Source organism: Hyla sarda, chromosome 4 (genome assembly GCF_029499605.1).
Source record: "Hyla sarda isolate aHylSar1 chromosome 4, aHylSar1.hap1, whole genome shotgun sequence".
NCBI lineage: Eukaryota > Metazoa > Chordata > Amphibia > Anura > Hylidae > Hyla > Hyla sarda.
Window position 1 is genome coordinate 121870472 of NC_079192.1, and position 24304 is coordinate 121894775.

At 42.1% G+C, this 24304-nt stretch overlaps 1 protein-coding gene across 2 annotated transcripts in view; it reads left to right on the top strand.

Annotated features, from left to right (window-relative positions):
* ARNT2 (aryl hydrocarbon receptor nuclear translocator 2) overlaps positions 1–24304 on the top strand; it is a 144488-nt gene that overhangs the window by 85006 nt on the left and 35178 nt on the right. For both annotated transcript variants that reach the window (XM_056571943.1, XM_056571944.1), the window contains 3 exons: positions 328–393; positions 521–606; positions 23238–23314. In XM_056571943.1, the coding sequence (XP_056427918.1) occupies positions 328–393; positions 521–606; positions 23238–23314 (229 nt within the window). The remainder of the gene's footprint in view (positions 1–327; positions 394–520; positions 607–23237; positions 23315–24304) is intronic.

Consider the following 24304-nt stretch of genomic DNA (forward strand, 5'->3'; position numbering starts at 1 on the left):
GTACTGAGTGATATATATATATAAAAAAATTGTTGGATCTGACGGGTATGCTTTAAATGTCTGTGCTCGGGCTGTCATTTTTCTTACTCCTTTTTCTATTTGTAAGTCCTGTCTTAGCCTACTGGAATTTCAGACATTGCACCAGGAGCTGCATAGTTCTGGTTGGAGTCCAATACACTTCTAGTCACCTGTATGTAAGACATTAATGTTAATCGTGTTCCCAGGTCCAAAACTTTCATGATGATTTTAGCAATATCACAGGCCTTAGTGTAGATCATTTTTGTCTGTCTATATACGATAGTAACAGAGCCATTGTCTGTACTGTAGGTGTGGTAATGCCCCACTGGATCACCTGCCTCTGAACAGAATCAGCACAATGCGGAAGAGATATAGGTAAGAAAGGCATAATTCTATTATTAGTAATATTGTCCTCTTTGTTTCCTGTCAATCTAATGTACACAGTATGTTTCCCTGAACAGTTGCCATCCCCTACAACATAGCATTTTGCTGTTTCTTGCAGGAATGGGCTTGGACCTGTAAAAGAAGGAGAGGCGCAGTATTCTGTAGTTCACTGTACTGGATATATAAAGGCCTGGCCTCCAGCTGGTAAGGAATTTGTGATCTATAAGAAAAGAGTTCAGTCGTGATAGCATTAGGTGATATCTCAGGAACTGGCAAAAACAAGATTCTGATGAATCTGTAGATAAGTTTTATCCTAAAGTTAAAACATCCACCTATGTGTAATAGTTTTATCTTAATTCTATCACTAAAAGTTATTATTATATTTTTATTACATTTTTTTTAACCATTCAATGCAAGAAAAGAGTACTCTTGGCCCATCCATATGCTGCTGTGTGAATTGGACACGATTCCATAAGTTTCGCACAGTCCCTGGAAGCCACATCTGATACCTCTTCAGTGCTAATCACGCAATATAGTTCAGTCTGGATAATATATCATAGAAGAAATGTGGAGAACTCACCAGGTATGTAGATCAGGGGCTTCTTTATTGTAATTCGATACAGTCTTGTTCACATGCAGGAGAGCGGGATGAAATAGACGTGGGGGTATACAAGCTGGCAACGGACCGTTTACACCAACTTGTATATAACACACCTCTTTCCTCATGTCATCAAGCACCGGCCTGACGAAGCGCTCCTGCACGTAAAGGGTCCGTCGCCAGCTTGTATACCCCCGCATCTATTCCATCCCGCTCCCCTGCATGTGAACCCAACTGTATCGAATTACAATAAAGAAGCCCCTGATCTACGTACCTGGTGAGTTCTCCGCATTTCTTCTATGATATATATATTTTAAAATGTTATTTTAGATTTTTTTTTGTGCTTTTATTGAACGCTATGTAGTGCAGCATGTTAAAAAGTATGTCCAAGAGTCGCAGGGACTTTTCTCAGTGGGTGCAGTTCACAACAGTGGGAAACAGGGAAAGGAAGATGCCTGAATTCTGAGATAATATCCTCTTCAAAATTGCTTTATTGTAATAATAAGATGATGAGATGCACATTTCGGGTTATGATTTCACTATAACTAAAAGCATAGTGCTTCCCTTGCTTGTGCATCCGATGTTACAATAAGAGTGTGTGTTTTTTTTTGTTTTTTTTTGTTTTTTTAAAGAAGTACTCCGCCCCTAGACTTCTTATTTCCTATCCAAAGGATAGGGGATAAAATGTCTAATCGCAGGGGTCCAGCCTCTGGGGCAGCACCCAGCATTCTTAACATTATGTTCAGAACGCTTGGTGTTGGTGGCCATGGTCATGACGTCACACCACGCCCCCTCCATTCAAGTCTACTGCAGGGGGAATCCCTCGAACTTTCTTAGTGGCCTAATCCATCCCATACAACCTTGATTTTTGCTCACAGTACAGAGTATTCACTTTTAGCAGGCAGAGGATCCTGGTTACGAGCTGGCAATGTGCATGAATATGAGAGCTGTATGCAACATAACATACAATACATATGTGCCATGTAAAACTAGAAAAAACCAACAACTAAAGTTAATGACATAATCTCTATATGTGCATGTGTGCAAATAGGACATTTTTCTCACGTTTCCTTACTTATGTAGGCCTGCCAAATGGTTAAAGGGGTTATCCATGCTTTCAAAATACTTAAAAAAATGGTACAAGTGTTATAAAATACCATAAAAACTTTCACTCACCTGACTGATCATGTGACGATCCAACACAGAAGCTCAGGCAGACACCGCAGTCCCAAACAGTGACATCAGCGGGAAAGAGTCACATAACATTTGCAAAATGGAGGACGGGACTCAAGTTCGTTTGCTGTGCTCGTGGATAGCATAGATCCAAATAAATCCCGGCACCAGCTTGTTCAATGCTTTTCGAGATTTATTAGTACCGTAATATAGCATATTATACATATGCAACGCATGTGTAATATGCTATATGACTAATAAATCTTGAGAAGCTGGTGCTGGGATTTATTTAATTTATTTGTATGTCAGATAACTGCTGAGGCCATTGTTTGACTGCTGTGGTCACATGTCAGTCCCAGTAAGGCTGGGTTCACATCACGATTTGACCTTCTGATGCACAGATACAATTTCGGAAGCTCAAATTGGCTGAAATCGTATCTGTGCATGGACAGGTACTGAGCCTTTAAAGGGGTTATCCAGTTTTGTTTTATATACATCAACTGGCTCCAGAAAGTTAAACAGATTTGTAATTACTTCTATTAAAAAATCTTAATCCTTTCAGTACTTATGAGCTGCTGAAGTTCAATTGTTCTTTTCTGTCTAAGTGCTCTCTGATGACACCTGTCTCGGAAACTGTCCAGAGAAGAAGTAAATTCCCAAAGCAAACCTCTTCTACACTGTGCAGTACCCGAGACAAGCAGAGATGTCAGCAGAGAGCACTGTTGCCAGACAGAAAAGAACAACTCAACTTCAGCAGCTGATAATTATTGGAAGGATTAAGATTTTTTTTTAATACAAGTCATTTACAAATCTGTTTAACTTTCTGGAGCCAGTTGATTAAAAAAAAAAAAAGGTTTCTCCTGGAATACCCCTTTTATGCTCTATTGGGCTGCGGACCCGATCGTAGTCAGCTAGTAAAAAAAATAAATCGGAAGCACTGAGAAAAAGCCTAGTGTGAACCCAGCCAGAACAGACACCAGGGCATTCACTGGAGCATCTGTGCTGGATTGCCAGGGGGTCGGACAGCTGAATACAGTTTCATTTTTGTTATTTTATGACATGTGGACAACTTATTAAATCTAAACAAGGCATCAATGCTTTATGTAAGTAAAGTTGCCTTGTAGCATTGAGTTCACTAATTTACATCCGACCATTGTAATATCTAGGGGAGAGTCTGGTTTCCTATGAAATGTATTTGTGTGTCTGAGATTGGGAATTAGCATGGTCATAGGCCACTGCATTCAGACTGTATAAACAACCGCAGAATATGCTAAATCTATTTAAAAAAAAAAAAAAAGGCAAAATGCAGAGGTCCTTTTTTGCCAAAATATGTCGCTATACTATTTAGCTGTTTCAAATGTATGTGACGGGACAACCACAGATAGTAGTCATTACACTCCTTATTGGAGTTGTCACTTCTCCTTTAATAGACTTAGAAAGGCATATTCACATACACCGTTTGCTTCCTGTGTTCATTTTCTCATACTGCATTCTCTAGACTGGCTATGGTATGTTTTTCCTGAACCAGAATGCACAGGATGAGCAGCGCTGTAGGTCTGTTGGAGACTGGAGAATGGTGCAGTGCAAGCAGCTGATCTCGCCAGGTCTTTCTCCCAGCAACCAGGATGAGAAGTTTATTTTGCCAGGGGAAGCCACAACCGGGCAGGCAGAAACTTTGTATTACATTGCAGCCATTCAGATGAATGTCTGCCGATATAGAGGGCTGCTCTCCATTCTGTTTCCTTAAGGGTGGGCCCAAGTTAGGGACCTTTTTCTGTGATGTCCCTAGTAGGGCACATGATGAGGAGGAGTAGAAAGGAAGCCCTTGAACACCGGCGCTGCGACTTTAGAGCATGAAGACAATGACGTCCAGGTGGAGGTAAAAGATCCTAGGCAGGACCGTTTATTAAACAAGAATGATAAAAACAATAAAAAACAGTGGATTACGCGTTTCGGGAGGAGCCCTCCCTTCCTCAGATCAGGGTCATGAGCCTGATCTAAGGAAGGGCTCCTTCCGAAACGCGTAATCTACAGTTTTTTATTGTTCTTATCAATCCTGCCTAGGATCTTTTACCTCCACCTGGGCATCATTGTCTTCATGCTCTAAAGTCGCAGCGCCGGTATTCAAGGGCTTCCTTTCTACTCCTCTTCATCTTATCCACAGGAGGACTTGGGTCCATTCCTGCAACCCACTGGCTTAGCAGCGACGCACTATTGTTGGTACCCCTCTACATAGGGGTTACATGCCTTTTATTTCCATATTGAGGGGCGCATCCACCTATAAGCCCCGTGGGGACATCCCCCATTTCTTGCACCTCCCACGTATATCCTGGGGTAATACATGAGGCGCCGCTTGTCGGTCCTTTTCTTGTTTCTTTTATTAGTAGGGTATATGGACTGCTTTAACATAAGACAGTGTTTCTTAACTAGGGTGCCTCCAGCTGTTGCAAAACTACAACTCCCAGCATGTCCGGACAGCCTTCGGCTGTCCGGGCATGCTGGGGGTTGTAGTTTTGCAGCAGCTGTAGGCACCCTGGTTGGAAAACACTGCCATAAGAGGTGAATGTGATAAATAAGAAATTCTGCATCGGCGAAATGCATTCTGCGAAACAAAAGCTGACACAGTATCACCATCTCTCGGGTCAGAAGTTCAGATACATGAATTCTGAGCTACGCTGTATGAACCGGACCAGAGAAAACATTATTCTAGGTCTGTTAGTATTAACTAAAGCAGAGGAAACAATGTAAGTTCATGATATTTCTGGAAGCTGGAGCACATCCACGGGAAGTGCTGAGTTTTTCAATGTTTTTTTGTTTCTTATGAAAGAGTAATCTTTAACATTAGAGGTCATGGTGTATTTGGGGGATCAGAATGGTCTGTTCCAAATAGAAATGTGACTTTCTGTTTATGAAAAATGATCCATCAGTTGAGATCCATAGAAACCAGAAAGATGCTGACGTGTCTGCCAAACCCTGTCAGACGGGCATCTCGGCTTTCCAACTTAACCAGGGTCATGTATTAGGGGCCCAGGAAGTCTGTAAATGAAGAAGGACCTGATTCGTGAATGGCCATCCATTTTAAAGCTTGCAGGACCACAGGGACCTGCAACACTTTGTAAGGAATGTGTTTTATGCCTGGGTTGTATATCATCCATTACCCTGCTGTGATATTGGAATTAGGGCTGTATACAACACAATGATCATTTTCTGCAGGTTGTTCCAAGACAATTGATTGTTGATCTGTAGTAGAACCACATGTTCTTGTATCTTTACAGAAGGAAATCTGATCACTGCCATATCAACCAGTCAGGTTATTACAGGACATTTCCCTGAAATCACATTAAAAAAAAACTCTTATTAAATATAAAACATTAGGGGTACTCCACTCCACTGGCCAGTGTTCGGAACGAAATGTTCCGAACGCTGTTTTTGCGCTGCGGGGGTCGGCGCCACACCCCTCGTGACAAGTCCTGCAACTAGTCTGCCCTTCGTCCCTAAGAATATGTTCAGAAGGTGGAATGTCCATGTGGAATATTCCACACGGACATTCCGCTACAACAGAGTCCCATTGATTTCATGTGCACACAGTGGAAGTTCCGCAGCAGATGTTTTTGCCACAGAAATCCTGATTCTGGTGACTTGTCTATTCTTTTTTGCGAATTTAGCTCGGAAATGCGTTACCATTTATGAGATGGCACATATTCAAGAGGTCCCAGTTCCCGCACATTTTACGCCACATGAACATGGCCTAAGAAGGTTGAGTTTTAACCCCTTTTGGGGCTGGTATACTGGTGGCAGTGTTAGGCTAGGTTCAGACTACGGAATTCCGAGTGCGGCCAGCGCTGACTGAATCAGTCGGCGCTAGGACCGCGCGGATACTGCAGTCTCCAATAGACGCCAATGTGTTCCGTGCAGATTTCCGCCTGAAGAAAGAGCAACGCCATTCTTCAGGCGGAAATTTCCAAACGGATTTTCCGTTCACAAATTCCGAAGTGTGAATTTGTGAACGGAAACCCATTCACTACACTATACATTTTTAGCAAGCGGAATTTCCGCCAATGCCATTGCTGTTTATGAGCCAATGTCAGACGTGGATCCATGAGGAAGGAGGAGTATAAATCCTTACTTTTTTTTATTTCCCATTACTTTTAAATGCTGACTTTGGCTCAAAACTTCAGACGCAGTTTTCAAAAAAACTGTCAAGTGGAAACCCAATCCAAAGGCCATGTTCAAACGGTGAGATATCTGCAATTTCATTCAATTTCTGTTCAGCAAAGGTTGTTGAATGGAATCGCAGCAGATTTTCAGCAAAATTCTTTTTTCTTCAAACACATAATTCCGCTGAAGTCAAAGCCCAATTGATTTCAATGGGATTCTGCCACGAAATTCCACAAAGTTAAAGACTGGTCTTCAAATTATGTCATTTTTTGCGGCAGAATTGCCGCCACAGAAATTCCGCTGTGTGAATGGGATTGTGGAAGCCCATTAAAGTCTATGGGCAGTAAATTTCAGCAACATTTCCTGCTGAACATGGCCTACGGGGGGGAGGGGGATGGGATTTAAAGGGGTACTCCGGTGGAAAACTTTTTTTTTTTTTCCATATCAACTGGCTCCAGAAAGTTAAACAGATTTGTAAATTACTTTTACAAAAAAAATCTTAATCCTTCCAATACTTATCAGCTGCTGTATACTACAGATGAAGTTTAGTTGTTCTTTTCTGTCTGACCACAGTGCTCTCTGCTGACACTTCTATCTGTGTCAGGATCTATCCAGAGTAGGAACAAATCCCCATAGCAAACCTCTCCTGCTCTTGACGGTTCCTGACATGGACAGAGGTGTGAGCAGAGAGCCTTGTTGGCAGACAGAAAAGAACAACTCAACATCCTCTACAGCAGCTGATAAGTACTGGAAGGGTTAAGATTTTTTAATAGAAGTAATTTACAAATCTGTTTAACTTTCTGGCACCAGTTGATATAAAAAAAATACTGTCCACCGGAGTTCCCCTTTAAGGTGATGTACACAGACAACGACTATGGCCTGGAGTCTATTCAAAAATCTGAGTGCATTGCATTTAAATTGTGTTGCAGCGTTCTCTCTTTGTATTGTAGTTGGTAAAAAAAAATCCCAATTTAAAACCCAATTACACACGTAGTGTTCTTTTGTACTTTATTTCCATTTCATATAAAACATTTGGTATATGGATTTGTACATATAACATCATAGCAAGCAGGGCAGGCTGACAAATGAAATACGTGGAGCTTTAAATAAAGTGACAAATGGTTTACAGTTCCTCCAGTCTAGTGGAAAACCGCAGAGAACATCCTGGAATCATCCTGGAATTCCAAATGATAATTTTAGTTTTCTATATGTGTGATATATATATTTGTAAAGGTATACAAGTGTGTAGATTTCATACCTCCAGCATATAGCTGGCTATCAAGGTGTTGCCATAATTGTTTCACTCCAAAGATATACACCAACAACAGAACCAGTTGTGTAAAATACTCAGTTTATTAAGCTTATATCAAAATGCAGGACAGACATTTAAAATGTAGGATGGAATATTAAAACAAAGGCACTGACATGACAATACAGAAAGTGGAGATGGTATATGGGAGGCACATCAACATGGAGTACAGGGAAGTAATGATCATGGAAATAAACCAACAGTTACATCACTCAAAGGTATCACAGGTTAAACACAATGGTGTAACTACTGGCATAGAGTGATAGAGGGCATATACACACAAAAAGAGTGATCATATAAAGGAAGCTGGACCTGAAAAGAAAACAGCTGGGACCAATGGGACATCCTGCCATGTGTGCTGCCAACCTACCAGCTGGCAGGATGTCCTATTGTCCCTGCTGGGTTGGAGCTGGTAGGTTGGCAGCACACATGGCAGGATGTCCTATTGTCCCTGCGGGGGTGGAGCTGGTAGGTTGGCAGCACACATGGCAGGATGTCCTATTGTCCCTGCAGGGTTGGCGCTGGTAGGTTGGCAGCACACATGGCAGGATGTCCTATTGTCCCTGCGGGGGTGGAGCTGGTAGGTTGGCAGCACACATGGCAGGATGTCCTATTGTCCCTGCAGGGTTGGAGCCGGTAGGTTGGCAGCACACATGGCAGGATGTCCTATTGTCCCTGCAGGGTTGGAGCTGGTAGGTTGGCAGCACACATGGCAGGATGTCCTATTGTCCCTGCGGGGGTGGAGCTGGTAGGTTGGCAGCACACATGGCAGGATGTCCTATTGTCCCTGCAGGGTTGGAGCTGGTAGGTTGGCAGCACACATGGCAGGATGTCCTATTGTCCCTGTGGGGGTGGAGCTGGTAGGTTGGCAGCACACATGGCAGGATGTCCTATTGTCCCTGCAGGGTTGGAGCTGGTAGGTTGGAAGCACACATGGCAGGATGTCCTATTGTCCCTGCAGGGTTGGAGCTGGTAGGTTGGCAGCACACATGGCAGGATGTCCTATTGTCCCTGTGGGGGTGGAGCTGGTAGGTTGGCAGCACACATGGCAAGATGTCCTATTGTCCCTGCAGGGTTGGGGCTGGTAGGTTGGCAGCACACATGGCAGGATGTCCTATTGTCCCTGTGGGGGTGGAGCTGGTAGGTTGGCAGCACACATGGCAGGATGTCCTATTGTCCCTGCAGGGTTGGAGCTGGTAGGTTGGCAGCACACATGGCAGGATGTCCTATTGTCCCTGCTGGGTTGGAGCTGGTAGGTTGGCAGCACACATGGCAGGATGTCCTATTGTCCCTGCTGGGTTGGAGCTGGTAGGTTGGCAGAACACATGGCAGGATGTCCTATTGTCCCTGCTGGGTTGGAGCTGGTAGGTTGGCAGCAAACATGACAGGATGTCTTATTGTCCCTGCTGGGTTGGAGCTGGTAGGTTGGCAGCACACATGGCAGGATGTCCTATTGTCCCTGCTGGGTTGGAGCTGGTAGGTTGGCAGCACACATGGCAGGATGTCCTATTGTTCCTGCTGGGTTGGAGCTGGTAGGTTGGCAGCACACATGGCAGGATGTCCTATTGTCCCTGCTGGGTTGGAGCTGGTAGGTTGGCAGCACACATGGCAGGATGTCCTATTGTTCCTGCTGGGTTGGAGCTGGTAGGTTGGCAGCACACATGGCAGGATGTCCTATTGTCCCTGCTGGGTTGAAGCTGGTAGGTTGGCAGCAAACATGGCAGGATGTCCTATTGTCCCTGCTGGGTTGGAGCTGGTAGGTTGGCAGCACACATGGCAGGATGTCCCATTGGTCCCAGCTGTTTTCTTTTCAGGTCCAGCTTCCTTTATATGATCACTCTTTTTGTGTGTATATGCCCTCTATCACTCTATGCCAGTAGTTACACCATTGTGTTTAACCTGTGATACCTTTGAGTGATGTAACTGTTGGTTTATTTCCATGATCATTACTTCCCTGTACTCCATGTTGATGTGCCTCTCATACACCTTCTCCACTTTCTGTATTGTCATGTCAGTGCCTTTGTTTTAATATTTAATCCTACATTTTAAATGTCTGTCCTGTATTTTGATATAAGATTAATAAACTGAGTATTTTACACAATTGGTTCTGTTGTTGGTGTATATAAGTGGGTAGATTTACAGATATATTCTGAAAATGCAGATTTTAGATGTAAATAAGCTTTCAAGTTTCTTCTTCTTGCTAGAGATCAAGTGTTAGCATTGCCCCTCAATAACCTGTAGAAATTCCTGACTTATGGCGTATGCTGTTTTGTCCTGTGGGAAAGAGAATTTGCTCAGAAACCCTATATATAGAATTGTTTAGCCTGCAGACAGCAGCCCCTTCTCTAATGCATGGCAGGTGGGAATTCGGCGTTCCAGCACATGCAATGGATCACTTCTTTTACTTTGTTTGTGTGTTCAGATCGGAACAATCCCACTGATGTGAGGTCATAGAGAGTAAGACCCCCTAATGAAGCAGGCTCGGCTTTATCATGAAGAAATGTAAAAAATTGTAGGATGGAAACAATTCGGGCAAATGTAAGCAAATTATATTCGGTATATATGTCAAGGACAGGGGTCACTAACTAAATCATCCCTTATTCTGGAAGTTAGCATTGCAATTTTTCCATTCAGGCTCATTGCTAATATTATAGATTACAGAAACTGCCCATAGTTTGCATTTTGCCCGAGGTTATTTTTTTTCATGAGTATCCATTTATATATATATATATATATATATATATATATATGTAACCAAATGCAGTATTTTTATGGGTATTTATTCTTAGGAACAAGAGAGAGCCTGCCAGGCTTCAGTGACCATTGTGCTTACAGCTAAGTCATAGGAAACAGGCTGGTTGCTGGGGGAATCCTACATGAAACTCAGACTGGGTATTAGGCTATGTTCACATAGTAACTAGGCTGGGTGTAGGATCAGACCGCATAGAGCATTGTTTCCCTACCAGGGTGTCTCCAGCTGTTGCAAAACTGCAACTCCCAGCATACCCGGACAGCCGTTGGCTGTCCGGGTATGCTGGGAGTTGTAGTTTTGCAACAGCTGGAGGCACCCTGGTTGAGGAACACTGGCATAGAGGTTTGTTTGTAGTCTGTGACCATGGGACACATAGAGTATGTCTGCATGGGGACTGTAAGATATTTTTACTTCACATTTATTGCTTTAATGGCTTTAAAATAAAAATGAAGCAGCAGATCCCTGTAATATACACTGCTCAAAAAATTAAAGGGAACACTTAAAAAAAACAATGTAACTCCAAGTCAATCACACTTCTGTGAAATCACACTGTCCACTCAGGAAGCAACACTGATTGACAATCAATTCCACATGCTGTTGTGCAAATGGAACAGACAACAGGAGGAAATTATAGGCACCCCCAATAAAGAAGTGGTTTTGCAGGTGGTGACCACAGACCAATTCTCAGTTCCTATGCTTCCTGGCTGATGTTTTGGTCATTTTTGAATGCTGGCCAGGTAGTGCAGCTCATTCAGGATGGCACATTAGTGCGAGCTGTGGCAAGAAGGTTTGCTGTTTCTGTCAACGTAGTGTCCAGAGCATGGAGGCGCTACCAGTAGACAGGCCAGTACATCAGGGGACATGGAGAAGGGCAGCAGCCCAGCAGCAGGACCACTACCTCCGCTTTGGTGCAAGGAAGAGCACTGCCAGAGTTCTGAAAAATGACCCTGATGTCCACAGGTGGGGGTTGTGCTTACAGCCCAACACCGTGCAGGATGTTTGACATTTGCCAGAGAACACCAAGATTGGCAAATTCACCACTAGTGCCCTGTGCTCTTCACAGATGAAAGCAGGTTCATACTGAGCACATTTGACAGACGTGACAGAATCTGGAGATGCCGTGGAGAACGTTCTGCTGCCTGCAACATCCTCCAGCATGAACGGTTGGGGTGGCATTTCTTTGAGCCCTCCATGTGCTTGCCAGAGGTAGCCTGCCATTAGGTACCAAGATGAGATCCTCAGACCTCTTGTGAGACCATATGCTGGTGCGATTGGCCCTGGGTTCCTCCTAATGCAAGACAATGCTAGACCTCATGTGGCTGGAGTGTGTCAGCAGTTCCTTCAAGAGGAAGGCATTAATGCTATGGACTGGCCCGCCCGTTCCCCAGACCTGAAATCTAATTGAGCACATCTGGGATATCATGTGTCGCTCCATTCACCAACGCCATGTTGCACCACAGACTGTCCAGGAGTTGGCAGATGCTTTAGTCCAGGTCTGGGAGGACATCCCTCAGGAGACCATCCGCCACCTCATCAGGAGCATGCCCAGGCATTGTAGGGAGGTCATACAGGCACCTGGAAGCCACACACACTACTGAGCCTCATTCTGACTTGTTTTAAGGATATTACATCAAAGTTGGATCAGCCTGTAGTGTGGTCGTGGCAGAAAAGAAATCCCAAAAGAAAATAATTTCCTCTGTAGTATACAGCCGCTAATAAGTACTGGAAGGATTAAGAATTTTTAATAGAAGTAATTTACAAATCTGTTTAACTTTCTGGCACCAGTATGATTTAAAAAAAAAAAAGTTTTCCACCGGAGTATCCCTTTAAAATACATTTAGGAATATTGAAATATACTTGCATGGGCTCCAAGCAGTTGTGAGGTCCAAGCATCACCATGATCTGACTGATGAGGCCCAAGTAGAAGAGGATTGAGAATCCACATTTATGAGCATAATAGGACATAGCTTTAAATTCTTTTAGTAGTTTTCCTTGTAATTTCAAGGAAAAAAAAAACACTATTTAAAATGACTTCTATGAGTGCCACACAGGTTATTTTGGACTCCCATATGTACTGAGATATCCTTCCCTAAAAGCAATTCTTCGAGGGAGAAACCTCCAAAACATGCCACAACTTTATTTCTAGCAGATTCATGTGTAATACAACAGAATATATGTCTAATGAATCAAGTGGCATACCTAGGGCATGGCAGATATGGCACATGCCCTGGGTGCCACTAGAGGGGGTGCGGGGCTTGGTCCCTCTGTCAATCGGTCATGGGGGCCTAAGTGTCAGCATGCTGGCCAGTCTTCATGGTATTGCCACTGTGCAGAGCAGGCACCTGCCTGCCCAAACGGCAAGTGCTTACTCTACACTAAAACAAGAGGTGAAAGGGAAGCAGGAGCTTTTCACCTCCTGTTCTATTCCTACACACACCCTGCCGGGAGCCCGAACATGACGTCATGATACAAGTTCTGACACCCTCGGGGGTGCAATTTCAGTGCTTGCCACGGGCGCCATTTTCAGTAAATATACCTCTTTACATCTCCATTACAACTCTACACAAAGTAGGGTTATAAAATGGCTTCATATTTCCAATAAACAGACTTAAGTTATGACATGAGATATGGCTGTAAAACTCCACAGTATAACAGCTTTGGGGAAATGTACTGTGATTAGTTTACCTTGCAGCACTTGGTTTTATGACAAGGAGGTAAAATGGGCCCTGGTATTTGGTCCACATAGATCCCGAAAGGTGAAGCTATTGTTGACTGTGAGTGAAAACATTTAATGTTTTCATCCAACACTTAGCTAGAGAACTCTTTATAGGAAACCAGATCTTTTCACATGCATCATGCTTTTTAACCTCTACAGTAAATATGTCCCTTCATATTGTGTTCATTTTTGTACTACACTAACCATACATATCTGGCACCCTTTGCCGAGCAGCATGCGCCAAGCCGAGAGCTGCAGATTTTCCGTTGTGTTAAATCCCAGATTCCGAGCAGCGGCTGTCCTGCCAAGACTTTCTCTTCTAGGCTGCTCTACGAGTGTCCTGGATTTATTCGGCAGTAGCATGAAGAAAGTCCCATAAAAGGAAAGTGTAACTGGAATCACATCTGGCATGCACAACAAAGCCATGGCTGGCGAATGCGACTTCTATTAACTATTTATAGATCTTAATGTCCCTTTGTATTCCTCTGACAAAAGTAACATTGTCATTTACTTTATAAAATACTTACTAGTTATATCTGTTCTTCTTCACTGAGTTTTGAAAATCATATCCTAAAATGTATAGACAGAGCTGCAAATATTTAGTCAGTGTCTTTAAGCGGTATCAGCTCATACTTACGGTATGTGAGGGACCTGGATCTGAATCTGATCAAAGACAACATATGGAGTGTGTATGTTCTCCCCATGTTTGTAGGGTTTCCTCTATGTGCATAAAAAACTGTGATGTCAGGTGTCCCTTCTATGTTAGTGAGGGAAAATAGATTGTGAGCCCCATTGATGAAAGACTATCTACAGCACTTCAGAATATGTTAGTGCTATATAAGCAATGCAATATAAAGTTAGGGCACAGATATTGTTCGTATACTTTTGTTAGCAATCCCATTATCAATGACAACAGTCAGCTACCAGACAGAAGAAATAACAGATATCAGAGATCACTAATTTTGCCGGTAATATAGCAGAGTGTCAACTGAAGTAAAAAAAAAAAAAAAACTTGTTAAGACTAATATTACAGACAGCTTCTAACCTTATATAATTCATGGCCTCAGGATAGGTTAACAATATTTGACCAGAAAAGGTCAAACTCCACGGGTCCCCCGCTGATCATCTGTTTGCAGGGGTCTTTGAGCACCACAGCCTCTTCACGGTTTACCAATGTTCATACCTGCTTCACCATATTATTAGTAGCGGCGGTGCTGGGAGCCACATCGTTGTCCCATTGCAGTCAATGGTGCTTTGCACTACCATGGCTAAGAGTATAGCTATGTAAAGAAAAACACTGGTCAACATTGGCCTTCAAACAGCATAGGCTATAGAATAGTTCAGGGTTTTCCAACCAGGGTGCCTCCAGCTGTTGCAAAACTACAACTCTTAGTTGTAGTTTTGCAATAGCTGGAGTCACTTTATTTATTGTTGTCCTTAGCAGGATTTGAACCCAAGTCCCCAGTACTGCAAGGCAGCAGTGCTAACCACTGAGCTACCATGCTGCCCTTATAGACAATTAATTTTATAAGGCTTGATTAATGCAACCTGTACCCAACTCTTTTTTGAAGCCTATTCTTTTTGCGGACACCGGAATCAGGATTTCCGCAACAGATGTTTCTGCCGTGGGCACAGTACAGCAAAATCCCATTTAAATCAATGGGACTCTGCTGCAGCGGAATGTCCATGCAGAATATTCTGGCAGAGTTCCACACGGACATGCCGCTGTGTGAACATACCCTTAAGGCTTCTTTCAAACTGCGGTTATGACACGGCAGTGTGACGGCCATCAGGGAACACGGGGAGAATAGCGGGTGAAAAAATGCTGTAAGCACCATGTCCTATTCTCCCGCTACAAAATAATGGTGCCCAACGGACCCCATTGACTATAATGGGATCCATCGGGACCCGTTGTGCCCGTCAAGATAACGGTCGTTAAAGTGAATTAAAAAAGAAAACAGACCTTAACTGCCGTTAACGGGGCGCAATGGTAATGTGAAAGTAGCCTAAGAGGCAATGCTGGAATGCTGTCATGTGAGATATGCTTCTGCCTATCTGCAATATTTTCATAGGCAGAAGGAAATATTTTAGGGTGCCATTATTTACTATAGAGCACTAGGTTGAAAACCTGAAAACTTAAAGGGATACTCCGGTGAAAAACTTTTTTTTTTTTTTTTTTTAAATCAACTGGTGCCAGAAAGTTAAACAGATTTGTAAATTACTTCTATTAAAAAATCTTAATCCTTCCTGTACTTATTAGGTGCTGAATACTACAGCGGAAATTCTTTTCTTTTAGAAACACAGAACTGTCTGCTGACATCACGAGCACAGTGCTCTCTGCTGACACCTCTGTCCATTTTATGAACTGTCCAGAACAGCATATGTTTGCTATGGGGATTTCCTTTTACTCTGGACAGTTGCTAAAATGGACAGAGATGTCAGCAGAGAGCACTGTGCTCATGATGTCAGCAGAGAGCTCTGTGTTTCAAACGGAAAAGAATTTCCACTGTAGTATTCAGCAGCTAATAAGTACAGGAATGATTAAGATTTTTTAATAGAAGTCCTTTACAAATCTGTTTAACTTTCTGGCACCAGTTGATTAAAAAAAAAAAAAGTTTTTCACCGGAGTACCCCCTTTAACCCCTTAAGGACTCAGCCCATTTTGGCCTTAAGGACTCAGACAATTTAATTTTTACGTTTTCATTTTTTCCTCCTCGCCTTCTAAAAATCATAACTCTTTTATATTTTCATCCACAGACTAGTATGAGGGCTTGTTTTTTGCGCGACCAGTTGTCCTTTGTAATGACATCACTCATTATACCATAAAATGTATGGCGCAACCAAAAAACACTATTTTTGTGGGGAAATTAAAACGAAAAACGCAATTTTGCTGATTTTGGAAGGTTTTGTTTTCACGCCGTACAATTTATGGAAAAAATTACATGTGTTCTTTATTCTTAGGGTCAATACGATTAAAATGATACCCATTATTATATACTTTTATATTATTGTTGCGCTTAAAAAAAAAATCACAAACTTTTTAACCAAATTAGTACGTTTATAATCCCTTTATTTTGATGACCTCTAACTTTTTTATTTTTCCGTATAAGCGGCGGTATGGGGGCTCATTTTTTGCGCCATGATCTGTACTTTTTTTTGATACCACATTTGCATATAAAAAACTTTTAATACACTTTTTATAATTTTTTTTTTAAATAAAATGTATTAAAAAAGTAGGAATTTTGGACTTTTTTTATTTTTTTTTGTTCACGCCATTCACCGTACGGGATCATTTACATTTTATTTTAATAGTTCGGACATTTACGCACGCGGCGATACCAAATATGTCTATAAAAAATGTTTTTTACGCTTTTTGGGGGTAAAATAGGAAAAAACGGACGTTTTACTTTTTTATTGGGGGAGGGGATTTTTCACTTTTTTTTTACTTTTACTTTTACATTTTTTTACATTTTTTTTTACACTTGAATAGTCCCCATAGGGGACTATTCATAGCAATACCATGATTGCTAATACTGATCTGTTCTATGTATAGGACATAGAACAGATCAGTATTATCGGTCATCTTCTGCTCTGGTCTGCTCGATCACAGACCAGAGCAGGAGACGCCGGGAGCCGCACGGAGGAAGGAGAGGGGACCTCCGTGCGGCGTTATGAATGATCGGATCCCCGCAGCAGCGCTGCGGGCGATCCGATCGTTCATTTAAATCGCGAACTCCCGCAGATGCCGGGATCTGTATTGATCCCGGCACCTGAGGGGTTAATGGCGGACGCCCGCGAGATCGCGGGCGTCAGCCATTGCCGGCGGGTCCCTGGCTGCGATCAGCAGCCGGGATCAGCCGCGCATGACACGGGCATCGCTCCGATGCCCGCGGTTATGCTTAGGACGTAAATGTACGTCCTGGTGCGTTAAGTACCACCTCACCAGGACGTACATTTACGTCCTGCGTCCTTAAGGGGTTAACTATGGTTATTCCAAAATAGAAAAATCGGGGACCTGCCTTCTTTAAGACTTGTTGATTAATGTGCAAATGTTTAAAGAAAAACAGTTTATGATGGAAGCAAGTTTTTGTCCTGCAATAAATTATGTTTAAATGGGCACTTTCATTAAAACTAATTTTTGCTATTGCTTTCCTTATGGTAAATAAAAAAATCTTTCTAATGTAAATTAAGTTTTGTATGTTTTATTTGTGTTTAAAAAGCTGCCACTAGGTGTCTCCCTAATTGTCCAGAGCACATTTCTCCCCATCTCTTGCACAGACTTTGGACTCCTGCTGGCCTGGTAGAAGTCCAAAATCAGGAAATGCAGTCTGGAATGCTGAGGGGGGGGGTGCAGCCTTAGCCAATCATAGCTCATCTCACACTGAACTGCTCTGGGCTGTGTGTAGCAGAGTGAGGGAGGAAGTTCTCCCCTGTATGGCTTCAGATTATATCACAGCCTGCTGGGGAACACCTCCCCAGTCTGTGAATCTGACTGAGCAGAAAATACAGAGCAATATCAAGGTAGAAAACTAACAAATAATAAAAATAAAGGCAGGGGGTGGTTTATTATGATGGGGGCAGTGAACTTGGAGGTTTATACAATTTAACAAGATCATGACAGGTACTCTTTAAGTTAACATTATTCTTTGGTGCTTTTAATGTACAACAAGCATTTTTTATTGCTAGGTTCTTTTTTCTCTGTAATGTCATGTTGTAGAACAGTCTAGTATTATCGACAGAAGAAAGCAGATCCTGCTCCGATGGAGTATTAGTCCATCCCACTACATATATCTTGCATAGTCCCGTCTGTCTTTTTAATGCATCAGTACCAGAGAACCTGAGGTGAATTCAAAAACCTAATTTATAGTTCACAAGGTGAAACATTTTCCATTTCTAAACCCCCATAGCTTCTACGGCTTCAAACATTTGGTTAAAATAAGAATGAGAGGGAAAAAAAGAGGAAAATTTGTTATAGATAGCATCGACAAGCTCCTGCACTCATCTTATTGAGGGAGACTATGACTGTTCCCTATTATAAGTAGAAAAAGAGTTGTTTTTGGATGCAAATGTGCACAGTTTACCTCAATTGTGAGTTATCTGAGGAAACTGTGACAATTCTGAAAGGATTAAAAATGACAGATCCATGTCTTTATGCTGTAAATAAATGCTGCAGTATGTGAACTAAGAGGTATGAATTTTACCAAAAACTATTTGTCTTTATGAATACTGAAAAAGCATTTCCACCTGAAATGGAAAATTCACCATTAAATTTCTGTCATCTGACCCTTTTATAGCAGAAAACAATGCGGGGTACTCCAGCTCCACAAGATCCAAATTAAAAGTTACATATTTAATAAGGCTAACATAGAAAACAAAAATAGTGCTCAGTGTAGTAAAAACCTCTAACACCAACTTGTTTCAAACCTAAGGGTTCTTAATCATGGCTCAAATCTTCTTAGGGTTTGAAACGAGTTGGCATTACAGGTTTTTACTACACTGAGCACTATTTTTGTTTTCTATGTTGGGATTTTAAAATTGAAGCCTTAAAGGGGTATTCCAGGAATTTTATTTTATTTGACTATGCTACAGGGGCTGTAAAGTTAGTGTAGTTCATAGTATAGTGTCTGTACCTGTGTGTGACGGTTTTCTCACAATTCTTATGTGATTTTCACCCCAATATTTATTTTTAACAGCATACAAAATGACTGTTGTCTCAGATTTTTCCCAGGTTGTAATGCAGCCGAGACCTGACTCACTAGTCAGCTGATGACAAGGAGCCTGTCTGTGTCAATGGGTGGAGGGATCACTTGGTGGGAGAGATCAATCTGCAACTAATGCAACAGCTGTAGGCACCCTGATTTAAAACCACACGGTCTTTTGAATGGATGCAGCTCATTTATGTTTCAATGGGTGGGGTGGCTGATGTGTGGGAGGGAGGAAAATGGAATTATGAGATTTGAAGCAAAAGAAGAAAACTCAAACAGGAAATACCAGTTCACAAAAAGCTAACCACAGTCTTATGGTAATCTCACAACATAGCCATTTAGCCCCAAGACAAGCGCAGATCCTTCCTAAGCATGTCCATTACTGCCTGCCAGGTACGTACTAAAATCACTTTATGGTGGATAACCCCTTTAATAAATATGTGACACTTAATTTGGATTGTTGTGGAGCTGGAGTACACCACATTGTTTTCTGCTGTTGAAACTGAGGTTATGGCTAAGCATCTCCTCCTGCGCTCCTGGCTATGAAGCTTCTCCTGTTAATCAAGTTATACCTGGTGAGCTGGTGTTTTATTTAGTTTATCCTACTTTCCCCTTCTATGACTAATGTAAATAGCTCTTATTACAGATCACAAAAGGATTGCTCCTCACCTTTTCCATATTTTTTACTGGCAAACTGCCTGGTTATATAGTGACATATTCCCCATTCTTTATTCTTACATAACTGGCCTGGACAGTGTCACATGGCACCCCATGTTGCCCCCATTCTTGAACTGCAGAAGGCCTACCTTAGAGGTAACAACACTTCCATGCTCCTATTAAATATGCAGCAATCTTCTAATGTGATTCTTAGGACACAACTCTGTATGTTTTAGCAAGGTATAGTAGGGCTTAATAACCTCAGATGCGAACTTTAAAGCATACCTATAATTTTCAGGTGAATTTTTAAAACAAGCTGCCATGTGTGTACATGAAAAGTCGCAGCATTTATGGCCATTATACTGTATCACTTTTTCACCAGTTTTCTGTAGGAAGTTGTCAGTTTTTCCAGAGCTCAGCTCCAGGGTGGGTAGAGACTATATGCTATGATGTTTCCCAAACACTACATACAGTCATGGCCATAAATGTTGGCACCCCTGAAATTTTTCAAGAAAATGAAGTATTTCTCACAGAAAAGGATTGCAGTAACACATGTTTTGCTATACACATGTTTATTCCCTTTGTGTGTATTGGAACTAAACCAAAAAAGGGAGGAAAATAAGCTAATTGGACATAATGTCACACCAAACTCCAAAAATGGGCTGGACAAAATTATTGGCACCCTTAACTTAATATTTGGTTGCCCACCCTTTGGAAAAAATAACTGAAATCAGTTGCTTCCTATAACCATCAATAAGCTTCTTACACCTCTCAGCCGGAATGTTGGACCACTCTTTCTTTGCAAACTGCTCCAGGTCTCTCTTATTGGAAGGCGCCTTTTCCCATCAGCAATTTTAGGATCTCTCCACAGGTGTTCAATGGGATTTAGATCTGGACTCCTTGCTGGCCACTTCAGAACTGTGTCCCAGTGCCAGAGGCAGCAAAACCACCATAAAACATTATTGAACCTCCACCATATTTCACTGTAGGTACTGTGTTCTTTTCTTTGTAGGCCTAAACAGTAGAATGATGTGCTTTACCAAAAAGCTCAATCTTATTCTGATCTGTCCACAAGACGTTTTCCCAGATTAATTTTGGCAAAATGTAGTCTTGCTTTTTTATATCTGTGTCAGCAGTGGGGTCCTCATGGATCTCCTCCAATAGCGTTCCATTTCATTTAAATGTCGACAGATAATTTGCGCTGACACTGATGCTCCCGAGCCTGCAGGACAGTTTAAATATCTTTTGAGCTTGTTTGGGGCTGCTTATCCACCATCCAGACTATCCTGTGTTGACACCTTTCATCAATTTTTCTCTTCCATCCATGCCCAGGGAGATTAGCTTCAGTGCCATGGATTGCAAACTTCTTGATAATGTTGTGCACTGTGGACAAAGGCAAATCTAGATCTCTGGAGATGGACTTGTAACCTTGAGATTGTTGATATTTTTCCACAATTTTGGTTCTCAAGTCCTCAGACAGTTCTCTTCTTCTCTTTCTGTTGTCCATGCTCAGTGTGGCACACATAGACACACAATGCAAAGACTATCTGCTTTCAGGTGTGATTTTTATATTGACCAGACCTGTTACTTGCCCCAGGTGAGTTTAAAGGAGCATAAAGGATTGCTTGAAACAATCTTATTTTTCAACAATTTTGAAAAAGTGCCAATAATTTTGTCCAGACCATTTTTGGAGTTTGGCATGAACTTATGTCCAATTAGCTTTTTTTTCCTACCTTTTTGGGTTTAGTTCCAATACACACAAAGGGAATAAACGTGTATAGCAAAACATGTGTTGCTGCAATCCTTTTCTGGGAGAAAGACTTCAGGGGTGCCAACATTTACGGCCATGACTGTACATACAGAAGAGTGGATCCTGCTCTCCTACATCTCTATAGGCTCATTATAAGCAGCAGCATGGAGGAATACTGAGTAGTGTAAGCTGTGAATTCAGCACTGGATTAAAACAATACAATACCTAACAGAAGCCGCAGGATGCATGACATTATAGAGCAGTAAAATGTAGTGGAAGTAGTGAATTTAGCACTGCAATAAGATACTGAAATACCTACTAGAAGCAGAAGCATGTGGGACATTATAGCCTGGTAATGAGCAATGTAAGTTGTGAATCCAGCACTGTGGTATAACAGTAGAAGCTGTAGCAACTTTTGTGTTTTTTTCTCTGTCCTTGTCTCTCTCCATTACTACCCCACACCTCTTTTTCCTCCTTCCCTCTCCATAGACTTTTATGGGTAGCAGCTGTAACCTTATGTCTCAGCTTATGGACTCCTGTGTATGGATTTTACTAGCTATTTGAGAGTGAGTGATCAGACCTTTAAAAGCACCGTGTTATGCTGCCCTCAGCGAGAGCAGGATCATCTACATGACAGATTCCCTTTGAGGCTGTATAGTAACGTAATATGGCCAAATGCATGAGGCAACTGGGGAGACAGGGGAAAGCAAGTCACAACCCATGTAGAAGTTTATATGGCGGCTATTGGTTGATCATGAATCCTAAACAAATAAATGTAACTGATAACTTCATAGGACAATGCAAAGTTTTTTTTTCTACTGGTAACATTTTATTAATATTTTCAGTAGATTGTGCATAGGCCTGTACCATTTCATAGTATATGCATAGATTAGTGAGTAATGTGTATTCGGCCTCAGGAGTGTTTTCATATTTTAACCATCACAAGCAATATGGAAGTTGGAATAGATTGCTATGGGCAACATTTCTGCTCCTACATGCTCTATATTTAACATGATGCAGGCATTAAAATATTCCTCCTTGAATCACTTGCAAGCTATGTATATGACATAAAGGATCCAGCTACAACTCACAACCACATCTCGCATATGGTTATAGTTGTATAGTATGTATACAAAGAAGAGTCCCTTTGAAGCTATGTTTAACCCAATGACTGTGTGCCAGCTTTGTGCAATCTGGGAGATCACAGTATGTTTCCTGTAAGTAGTAAGGTAGTGACGCTGCAACATGGAGTAGTATTACTGTTTAGGATGGTCAATCCTGAAGCCTATCAACCAGAATGGGCTCTGGCTGACTCACCCTTGTGCCGTCACCACATAACTTGGAGCCTTGTGAAATGAGCTCGGAAAAATGCTGAAACCAGCTCTGCAGAAGAAAAGCCACATTTTTCCAAATACATAACAGGAAGTTTGGATGGCTCCAAGCAGTACAGAATTGCATGTGATAAAAATACCTCTAATGAGACACAAATGTGCTCCATCGCCTTGGATTTGCTACCAGTAAACAACATTCTTGAGCTGTGTGTCTGCTGAACAGTGGAGCTAGGGACAACAGCTTCTCATTTGTCCAAACCGGAGCTTTCATTAACTCCTACTAGGTTCTACCATGACGCATTACTATCACTCTATTGTGACACATTAGTAGACTCATCTACGTAGCTCAATGAGTTAATGCTGCATTGTTTTTGATTACTGTTCATTAAGGAATTGTATTCTGATGCTATAAATATATTGTGAGTGTACGTGAGTGTGTGTAATACACCTACTCTACATACGTGCACATTCCTTTGCAAGCTAATTTTAGCAGCAAAACATTTTAATGGAAGCTAACTCAAAACACTTGATACTTGTGCGTAAATCACATCATATGCAGGCCAGCTGGGCACAATGGCATGTTAATGGGAAATTATTGTGAATACCATTTTCTGAGTTTCTTCACGGAATTTAGGCCTTTTTTTAATGGAAAATATGTTGTTTTTTGCACTGTTCATTTGTTATAGGTATGACTATCCCTGAAGAAGATTCCGAGGTTGGACAAGGAAGCAAATATTGCCTTGTAGCTATAGGAAGATTGCAGGTCAGAATGCTGATATTACTAGTGCTACTTTATACTTACTACACTGTCTACATTGTGTTGAAAAACATCTATGCCATAGTCTATGTGTGAAGCAAAGGTGAGCATTGACATTGCCATAGTCATTCTTTATCATTAGCTATCTTTTTCATGTAGCGATGCTTGCCACAGAAATCTGAACCTTCCTGTACAAATTGCAGGATGGGCTATGACAAATTGGAGCTGAAAGTAGATGGCGGGTGTTAGTTAAGTTTAACTTTAGGGGTGAGTAAGAAAAATGAACATTTATAAATACAAAATTGTATCCCAGATTGTTATGGCTCTGCCCCCTGCTCCCTGCAGTGCAGCTGTTCGCATTGCGGGATGTGCCTGCATGCGAACCCCGGACTGCCGCTTACCTTCCGCACCGTCCTCTTTTTTTCCCCACTGGACCTTTTCCTCACGTTGCAGGACGCGCTCAGTTGTGAGCCCCGCTCTGTTCCTCTCCTCCTGCCAGTCTCTGCTGGTGTGCACGTCCCCGGCCTCCTCTGGCGCGCGCACCGGCTTTTCTAAATTTAAAGGGCCAGGGCACCAATAATTGTTGATTGTCCCAAACCAACCCTATTTAGTTCCGGCATTTCCTCCTGTTCCCTGCCGGATCTTTGTGCCCTAGTTGCCAAGAGAAAGCGTATATTTGTGTCTTGCCTTGCCGTGTATTTGATCCCTTGCCACATATAGTGACCTTGCTCATGTGCCACCTGCCTTCTGACCTACTGCTACGTAACCTGACCTTGCCGCCAGCCCTGACCTCCTGCCTGTCCTGACTATGTCTGTGTCTCATCCTTCCTGTGCCTCGTTATACCTCAGCTGCCTGTGGGGACGAGTAGTATCAGGGGTAGTGACCTGGGTGCCGCCTGCCACAGCAAGTCTCTGCCGCAAATTTTTTAAAGTGGTGCCACATACCGTAGTTTTGTGGCAAAATAGATATATACCATGCCCAGGGTGGAGAATTAA